The sequence below is a fragment of the Plasmodium reichenowi genome, chromosome 14 (genome assembly GCF_001601855.1).
Source record: "Plasmodium reichenowi strain SY57 chromosome 14, whole genome shotgun sequence".
Lineage (NCBI taxonomy): Eukaryota > Apicomplexa > Aconoidasida > Haemosporida > Plasmodiidae > Plasmodium > Plasmodium reichenowi.
In genome coordinates, this window is record NC_033659.1 from 2,699,291 (window position 1) to 2,709,369 (window position 10,079).

Here is a 10,079-nt window from a genome sequence, read left to right on the forward strand (position 1 = left end):
TTCTTTCCCTTAATAGAATTACGTAATTGTTTTAATTTTAGTGAACCTCTATCATTATTATTATTATTATTATTATTATTATACGAGAATTCGTTCATTTTTTCCATTTTGTAAAAACGTTACATAATATATGCATATTAAAAATTACATATGTTAATAGTTTATTATTTTTTATAAGTCAACTCAAATATGACAGTAGAAAACATGCATATATATGGATTATCCAAAAATTGCCTCCATAACGAGTTGTTTCTTTTCTGTATTTATTAACTGAACAAAATTTATGATTATTAAGTAGCATAAATAAATGTGAAAAAATTAAAATATACAGACTCAAATATATGAATACATATATAAAATATGTATAATGTTTAAGAAAAGAAAGAAAATTTCATTGTTATACCTTATCCATATGTATTATATGATTTTTTTTTTAACATATTACACTATTTTAATATAATAAAAATAAATATATATAAATATATTACATATTTGATTCTTATACTTTCTCTTAATTATGATTATATAACTATACGGTATCGATTTAGAAATAAAACCATATTGATATATTAATGTATGTATATTAAATATATATATATATATATATATATAATATTATATTTATTACTTGAAAAATAGTTTATATTAAACATATATATATATATATATATATATTATAATTTTTTCTTTCTAATCACAAGATAAAAAATGACTTATAAAATAAAATTGCAAATTTGGTAATTCTAGGTATTTTCTATTCCAATATATAAATTATATATATATATATGTATATATTTATATATATCTTTTTTTTTTAAGTTCCTTATGATAAAACAGATTCATTTTTAGAAATAAAACATAATGACAATATGCATTTTATATAGAAGATATAATAAATATGTATATCATAAAAGTATTATGAATTAATTATTTTATTTAATTTAAATAAATTTTTTTTTTGTGTTTTTTTTTTTTTTTTTCATATATTATATTTTTATTCATTTGGACCTGTATGCATATAATTTATGGGGAAAAAGAATAATATATTTAATATAATATATTTTTTTTGCGAAATAAATAAAGGTTTCATTTTTTTTTTTTTTCTAATTCCTATAATGCAATCGTCTAATGATACAGAAAAAGATGTATTATTAAATGAAAAATGTAAGAAGGAAATATTTAACACAAATAATGATGAATATTTCAATGAAATATCCAACGAATCAGATAAAAAAGTTTCATATCATAACGAATGTTCTATTATTCAAGAAATACCTTTTGTAGATTATTATAATTATAAATATGAGAAATTAAATAAATATGATGAAGAAAAAGAATGTTATTTGATTAATGATGATAATACCTCATCATGTTCATCATCATGTTCATCATCATGTTCATCAAATAAGTGTCAAGAAAATGATTGTGATAAGGAAATAAATGAAGAAATAAATTATAATAAAAGTTTTAATAAGTGTATTTATGATAAAAAAAATTATAGAAATAAAGTGGAAGCAAATGTTAATATTGATATAAAAAAATGTACTTATAAGAAACATATAAAAGAAAAAAATAGAAATGAATTTTTAAAACAGTGTGAATTTAATAAAGACGGAAGTTGTTATTATACCATTTCTAATAGTAATAATTTAAATATGTTTGCTACCGATTTGTCCTTATTAAATTTTTTACAGAATAATGAACAAGATGAATATATGAAAAATTTAGATACATTATATGATATATACAACAATATGGATGAAGTGGAATTATTAAAAAGAAATAATAGTTGGCTACATATGAAATTTGATGAACATTTATATGATTGTAAATTTTATCCTTATTTTGAATGGAATGATTCGAATAGCTGTTTTTTTTCAGCATGTTCAAAAAATAAGCCAGTTTCTTTATATAGCGCTTTTGATGGTTCCGAATTAATGTCTTTTAAGCCAATGAATGAATGCAATGAATTATGTAACTGTTATTCGTTATGTTTTCATCCAGAAAAAAATTGGTTATTATGTGGTACAAACAAATCTATAAAGGTATTTGATTTTAACAAACCTTCTGAAACCTTAGAAAATAGGATTTTAAGTACAAGAAAGGGTAAAGGACAAAAAGGCATTATATCCACTATAGAATATAAAAATGAAGGATATGGTAAAAATTCTATATATGCAGTTGGGGATTATAATGATTGCTTATATGTATATGCAGATAATTGTGATCATAAAAATGATTATATTTTAAAAATTGAAAATAAAAAAAATTCCAATGGAATAACATGTGTTAAATGGTATCAAGAATTTTTCATTTTAAGTGGAAGTAGAAATTGCTCTTATATATATTTATATGATATAAGAAATGTTAAAGACTATATACAAAAGTATGAAAGACATGCTTTAACAAACCAACAATATTTATTTGATATATATAAAGATTATCTTTTATGTGGTGATACATTTGGTTATATATACATATATAATATAACAAATAATAGATTAATAAACAAATATTTTGTTAACAGATATTCTCCAATTATATCAATAAACAAACATCCTATTTATCCACTTCTCTTAACAGGGTCTGGAACCAGACGGTTTTACGAAAATAATGATTATCCTATTGATATAATAACAAATATTATTAATAGTAAGAACACACATATAAAAAATTTATACAATATATCAAATGAGGAAAAACAAGAAAATAATAAAAAGTTTCCATCCTTATCTAAATATATAAATAGTGTCTGTACTATTCTTATGGATTTTCCAAGATAAAATATATTAAAAAAAAAAAAAAAAAAAAAAATACGAAAGAAGAAAAAAACAACCAAACAAAAAAGAGAAAAAATATATTTTTTCATATATATTATTCTATTATTTTCCTGTATTTTATTTTATTATTCATTATTTATTGTTTATTTTTTATTTATTTTATTTTTTTTTTGTTTTACTTGTTTGTTTATAATATTTCCATTTAATATATTATATATATATATATATATATATATATATTTTAATATGTTTCTTTTTAAATTCAAATGAACAGAAAAATATTATTATTTCTTAAAAAGATAAAAACATTTATGTTTAAAATTTAAATTAATATATTATTAATTCAATAATTGTTATAAATAAATAGAAAGAAAATTATCATATTTTATGTATTATATATATATATATATATATATATATATATATATATGTATTATAATTTTATAAAACAAGGTTCCAATAAAATATTAAAGAATCACATATATTATTCCAGTAAAACAGAATCTGCTTTCAATTATGTATCCCTTTGTGTATGCGTTCATATATACATCCATTATGTATTCATTTATGTATGAGGTGTTATATTCTTACATTTTTTTGTTTTAAGTTAATATATTCTGATATAACTAATAAACTTAAATTTTTTAGTACTATGATTATCTTTTTTATTATGTAGCCCTTGATAAGAAGAAAAATATATACCAAAAATGTATTTATATATATTATATATGTATGTATTTATTTATTATATTTGAAATAAAGAAAGGAAAAAAAAAAAAAAAAAAAAAAAACTGAATTTCATATTACAAAATTAATAGATGAAGAAATATATTTATATATATTTTTTCTTCATCACAATAACTATTAATGATTTAGTAATAAATAATACATCAAAATGTGTTTCCATTGAAAGAAGAAAAAATAACGCGTATATAAATTATGGTATAGGATATAATGGACCAGATAATAAAATAACAAAGAGTAGAAGATGTAAAAGAATAAAGTTATGCAAAAAGGATTTAATAGATATTGGTGCAATAAAGAAACCAATCAATGTAGCAATTTTTGGAAGTACTGGTAGTATAGGTACGAATGCTTTAAATATAATAAGGGAGTGTAATAAAATTGAAAATGTTTTTAATGTTAAGGCATTGTATGTGAATAAGAGTGTGAATGAATTATATGAACAAGCTAGAGAATTCTTACCAGAATATTTGTGTATACATGACAAAAGTGTATATGAAGAATTGAAAGAATTGGTAAAAAATATAAAAGATTATAAACCTATAATATTATGTGGTGATGAAGGGATGAAAGAAATATGTAGTAGTAATAGTATAGATAAAATAGTTATTGGTATTGATTCTTTTCAAGGATTATATTCTACTATGTATGCAATTATGAATAATAAAATTGTTGCGTTAGCTAATAAAGAATCCATTGTCTCTGCTGGTTTCTTTTTAAAGAAATTATTAAATATTCATAAAAATGCAAAGGTAATACCTGTTGATTCAGAACATAGTGCTATATTTCAATGTTTAGATAATAATAAGGTATTAAAAACTAAATGTTTACAAGACAATTTTTCCAAAATTAACAATATAAATAAAATATTTTTATGTTCATCTGGAGGCCCATTTCAAAAATTAACTATGGACGAATTAAAAAATGTAACATCAGAAAATGCTTTAAAGCATCCTAAATGGAAAATGGGTAAGAAAATAACTATAGATTCTGCAACTATGATGAATAAAGGTTTAGAAGTTATAGAAACACATTTTTTATTTGATGTCGATTATAATGATATAGAAGTTATAGTACATAAAGAATGCATCATACATTCTTGTGTTGAATTTATAGACAAATCAGTAATAAGTCAAATGTATTATCCAGATATGCAAATACCAATATTATATTCCTTAACATGGCCTGATAGAATAAAAACAAATTTAAAACCTTTAGATTTGGCTCAGGTTTCAACTCTTACATTTCATAAACCTTCTTTAGAACATTTCCCGTGTATTAAATTAGCTTATCAAGCAGGTATAAAAGGAAACTTTTATCCAACTGTACTAAATGCGTCAAATGAAATAGCTAACAACTTATTTTTGAATAATAAAATTAAATATTTTGATATTTCCTCTATAATATCGCAAGTTCTTGAATCTTTCAATTCTCAAAAGGTTTCGGAAAATAGTGAAGATTTAATGAAGCAAATTCTACAAATACATTCTTGGGCCAAAGAAAAAGCTACCGATATATACAACAAACATAATTCTTCATAGTACAAAATATATATATATATATATATATATATATCTTAAAAAGAAAGAATCACGTATTTTTCTTTTTCTTTTTCTTTTTCTTTTTTTTTTTTTATGAATAAATATTTTCTTGATTTTTAATTTATATATAAAACAATACATGTTCCATATTTAACGACATAACAAATTTTGTTTATATATTATTTGTATAATACATTTCGAATAAAAAATTTTAAAATAAAAATAATTAAGTTTTTTAAAAAAATATATAAAATTTTTACATAATATACTTAAAAAAAAAAAAAAAAAATAATATACAATTTTTATTATGATAGAATTGGTTATAATTATATATGGTTTAATAAAAAAAAAATACATTCATCAAAATAAATGTATAAATATATATATATATATATATATATATAATATAATAAAAATTATATTATATATGATGTGTACATAAATATATACACATTTAATTTTTAACAAACGGATTATATAAAAATATATAGGAACGAAAAAAAATGGATAAAATATATTTTTATTTTATTTAAACTTCTAAAACGACACGAATATGTGTATGAGGTTCTCTTATGATATCTGTTTTTCCTCGTGCCCTAATATTAATTTTTTTAGTATATCCTCCCATATTAGCTTGGAGAGTATGGAAAACAGGTTTTATGTTATTTTTTCCATATTTATTAATAGCATTATGTAGACATGATTTTATACATTTGTAAATGTTGACTGTATATTTATTAGTACCATAATAATAAAGAAACGCAAATGCTTTAATAATTGGCATATATCTAATTTTCCATAGAATTTTTCTTGTTTTCATAAAAGACATTTTAATATATTTGGCTGTAGCAGAAACTAATCTTTTCTTAACATAAATAACAGGATTTATTCGATTAGTTTTAACTCTCTTCTTATAATTTTCTATATTATTTTTTTTTATGTTTCTATACATATTAAATAGTTCATTATATTTATTATTTAATAGGACCTTCTTATAATTGTCTCTTACATTTTCAATATGTTTTTCTTTCCATTTCTCTTTTACTTTTTCTGGAAAATACCATTGCTTTAATTGTAATCCATCATTTTCAAATAAATCCATATCATCATATAATAAATTATTACTATCCATTGTAATATTGTCATTCGATGAAATTGTATCAACTAATTTGTTCTCTTCTTTTGTTTGACATATGTTATTTAATACAAACTTATCTTTTTCACATGTTTTTTTTATTATTGTGTTATTTCTTAAAGAATTATTTCTTATGATTATTTTATTATTATCACCTTTTATAAATGCCAAATCATATTTTTTGTTATCACTAAAACGGAGGTTATATACTAATATTATTTCATCCAATAGTACTTGAAAAATTAACATGATTATGATCAATTTAATTTTTCGTATCATTCTGGTTCTCCATGTTATGCTTAAATAATTCTAAAACAAATCAACACTTGCGCAATATCATTATATTTAAATAAACTTGAAATATTTATTCACATGTAATTAAATATATATATATATATATATATTTATATATATATATATATATATATATATATATATATATATGAATTATTTGTTAACTGAATGAATTTTGTTTTTTGTTTCTTTTTTACAGGACAATATTAAAAACAGAATATATTTATAATATATATATATATATTATTCATATATTTTTTCTTTTTGTTTTTATAATTTTATTTTTTAATTTTATTTTTTAATTTTATTTCTTTCAATAAAAAAAATATAAAAATGCAGAATTTAGATTAAAAAATATTATAAATTTCAGAATATATTTATGAATATATTATAATATATATATATATATATATATATATATATATATAATTGTGTATTTGGATTTTTATTTTTCTCTATTGTCATACAGAAAGAAGGGCCTAAGAAATATCTTAATTTGAATAAATAGTATATATTTACATAATATATATATAATATATATACATAATAATATTTTTATTATTCATATATAATAACATATTTTCTTATATTATTTTATTTTTATTTGTTAACAATATCTATATAAAAAAAAGAAAATGCATCGAGAAAAAATGTATTTCTTAAATTATACTTTTTAAAATAAAACATTTTAATATTCATGCCACAATATCTTTCTTTGAAAATTTTTACTTATGTAATACATGTTATACATTATAACAACAATTGAAAAATATATATAAAAAAAAAATGGAGGAACAGAAATTAAGATTAATTAATAGAAAAAAAATTAGTTTCAAAAATGATCCTGAAATGTAATTGACCTATTTACATTTCAAAAAGAGTATCTGAAAAATTAATTTATATTATAAAAAAATAAAATATATAAATAATTACATGAATATGTAATATTACCCATATATTAGTATACATATATATATATATATATATATTTATTTATTTAATTATTTAATTATTTATTATTTATTTTTTTATTCATATAATATATTTCCAACCATAACTATGTACATTCCTTTTTGGTTGGGATTGTTTTAGTTATGAATCATTGATAAAAGTTTTATTTATGAAAAACATATAATTTTTTGATATATAAAGAACTATGCCTAGAGCCGAACCGGGAACTCCAAAATGGCTAGCTAATAAAATGAAGGCAAAAGGCCTTCAGAAATTAAAGTGGTATTGTCAAATGTGTGAAAAACAATGTAGAGATGAAAATGGATTTAAATGTCATAGATTATCAGAAGCGCATCAAAGACAAATGCAAATATTTTGTCAGGATGCAAATAAATTTATGGATGATTATTCAGCTATGTTTGAAAAAGAATTCATGAGATTGATGAAAACGAAATATTGTAGAGCTCGTATTTTAGCTAATACGGTATATACTAACATGATAAGTGATAAAGGGCATATACATATGAACGCAACCGTTTGGGTTACTTTAACTGATTTTGTTTTATACTTAGGAAAAACAGGAAAGTGTAAAATTGAACAAACGGAAAGAGGATGGTATTTAGAATATATTGACAGAGAAAAAATAGAACGAGAAAAAGCTTATCAAGAAAGAAAAAAAATAGAATACTCATATGAAGAATTAAAAGAAAAGAAAATTAATGAAGCAATTCAAGAAGCTAAGAAAAAAGGAACTTTCATTGAATCTGAATATACTGCATTAGAAAAAAAAAATGATGAAAAAATTATTATTTCATCAATAAAAACAAATAATGATACCAATTCTATTAAAGATTTAAAACCAAATGTTAATATATTTTTAGATAAAAATTTATTAAAGCAAGATAGTCAAAATAAGAAAAAATCAATTATTGATGATAAAAATACAAACCATCATAGTAATGCGAAAAATAAGAGACCTTTATCAGAATTGGATTTATTGATTTTAGAAAACGAAGAAAAAAAAAAACACAAAAATAATGATACTTCGAAATTAAAGAATAACCCAAATTATGCATACATATCGGAATTACATAATGAACATAAGGAAAACCAAAAAAATGAACATGAAAATGAATATTATAATGATAATCCATCTGAAGAAAATGATAATAGTATATGGATTTTTAAAAATATAATAGTTAAGATAATTGATAAGACCCATAAATATTATAATCATAAAGGTGTTATAAAGTATATTTCGCGGAAGGATAAATATAAGTGTGAAATAAAATTGAATAACAGCACAGATATAGTATATGCATATCAGAAACAACTGGAAACAGTCATACCTAATATTGGTAGAAAGGTTGTTGTATTAAAAGGAAAATATAAAGGGTCCTGTGCAGTAATAAAAAAGGTTTGAAAAAAAAAAAAAAATAATAAGAAATAATAATACAAAATAAGCATATTTTGCACATGTATATATAATGCCATTTTAATTATAATATATTTCATAAATTTTTTCCTCTTCATAGGTTTTACCAGATGAAGATTTGGTTGTAGTTAATATATACAATAAATCATTAGGTATAACAAATATTTTATATTTCAATAAGTTACCTAATATATATATAAATATATATATATATATATATATATTTATTTATTTATTTATTTATATTTATTTTTAATTATTTATATATTATATATTTTTTTTTTAACAGATAAATTTATTAGCGAAGAACGTATGTCTTACGATGATGTGAGTAAATTAAATGATAAAATTTAGATCATTTAAAATAAATAATATTTTTTTTTACTTTTGAGACATTTCATATTTTTATTCACAAGGAATTTATTTTAAATATATTATAATATAATATTTGTCACTTATTCGTTAAAATAATTTAAATTTATTGTTATAATAATTAACTTCTTTTTTTCCAATTATTAATTGTTAAATATTACTCATAAAAATAGATGTACTTTTATAATTTGATTTTTTTTTTTTTTTTTTTTTTTTTCTTGTATATTTTTCCGTGTATCTTTTTATATATATAATTTCATTATTAATATAAGACTTTTTAAAAAAACTTTTTAAAAAAACGTTTTACGTTTGGTTATATCAATATGTCAAGTTGATAGTATTTGGTGTTTTTACAAAAATATATATATATATATATATACAAATAAAATAATAAATGTTAAATATATGTATATGTATATATATATATATATATATATATATATATATTTACAATATAAAAAAGAAGATGAACGATAACATTTTTACGTACATATATTTTCACGGAGAATATGAAATTAATATAAAATTAAATATCTATCTATATAGTTTTAAAAAAAAAAAAAAATAAGTAACATTATTTTTATATCAATATGTAATATGGAAATATTTGAGAATAATTAAATTTATTCCCATGCTACAAAATGGTTTAATTTCCCTCCTCAAAATTGTACTAGAATAATAACATAAATGTGTTATCTATTTAATAGAATCAGACAACATTGTGTTAATATTTTTTTTGTATTATTTGAGGTAAAGAAGTGTTCATCTGTTTTTTTTTTTGTTTTTTTTTTGTATTTTTTTTTGTTTTTTTTTTGTTTTTTTTTTTT

At 19.4% G+C, this 10,079-nt stretch overlaps 5 protein-coding genes across 5 annotated transcripts in view; 3 read left to right on the forward strand and 2 right to left on the reverse strand.

Moving 5' to 3' along the window:
• Positions 1 to 107, reverse strand: part of PRSY57_1466300 (DNA-3-methyladenine glycosylase, putative) — a gene marked incomplete at both ends in the record, with an annotated part of 1,500 nt that extends 1,393 nt beyond the window's left edge. Inside the window, one exon of the mRNA XM_012910259.2 lies at positions 1 to 107. This exon is cut by the window's left edge and continues 1,393 nt beyond it. Coding sequence (XP_012765713.2) covers positions 1 to 107 — 107 coding nt within the window.
• Positions 108 to 1,115: 1,008 nt separating this feature from the next.
• On the forward strand, positions 1,116 to 2,783 carry PRSY57_1466400 (hypothetical protein; the record flags this gene model as incomplete). The annotated part of the gene is made up of 1 exon (XM_012910260.2): positions 1,116 to 2,783. The coding sequence occupies one exon, from the start codon at positions 1,116 to 1,118 to the stop codon at positions 2,781 to 2,783; it is 1,668 nt and encodes a 555-aa protein (XP_012765714.2).
• Positions 2,784 to 3,598: 815 nt separating this feature from the next.
• PRSY57_1466500 (1-deoxy-D-xylulose 5-phosphate reductoisomerase, putative) lies at positions 3,599 to 5,065 on the forward strand (the record flags this gene model as incomplete). The annotated part of the gene is made up of 1 exon (XM_012910261.2): positions 3,599 to 5,065. One exon carries the CDS (start codon positions 3,599 to 3,601, stop codon positions 5,063 to 5,065), a length of 1,467 nt encoding a protein of 488 aa, XP_012765715.2.
• Positions 5,066 to 5,594: 529 nt separating this feature from the next.
• On the reverse strand, positions 5,595 to 6,479 carry PRSY57_1466600 (50S ribosomal protein L22, apicoplast, putative; the record flags this gene model as incomplete). Its single annotated transcript, XM_012910262.1, has 1 exon — positions 5,595 to 6,479. The coding sequence occupies one exon, from the start codon at positions 6,477 to 6,479 to the stop codon at positions 5,595 to 5,597; it is 885 nt and encodes a 294-aa protein (XP_012765716.1).
• A 1,171-nt stretch (positions 6,480 to 7,650) lies between these two features.
• Positions 7,651 to 9,234, forward strand: PRSY57_1466700 (DNA/RNA-binding protein KIN17, putative; the record flags this gene model as incomplete). The annotated part of the gene is made up of 3 exons (XM_012910263.2): positions 7,651 to 8,862; positions 8,981 to 9,032; positions 9,170 to 9,234. The coding sequence occupies 3 exons, from the start codon at positions 7,651 to 7,653 to the stop codon at positions 9,232 to 9,234; spliced, it is 1,329 nt and encodes a 442-aa protein (XP_012765717.2).
• Between the last annotated feature and the right edge of the window lie 845 nt (positions 9,235 to 10,079).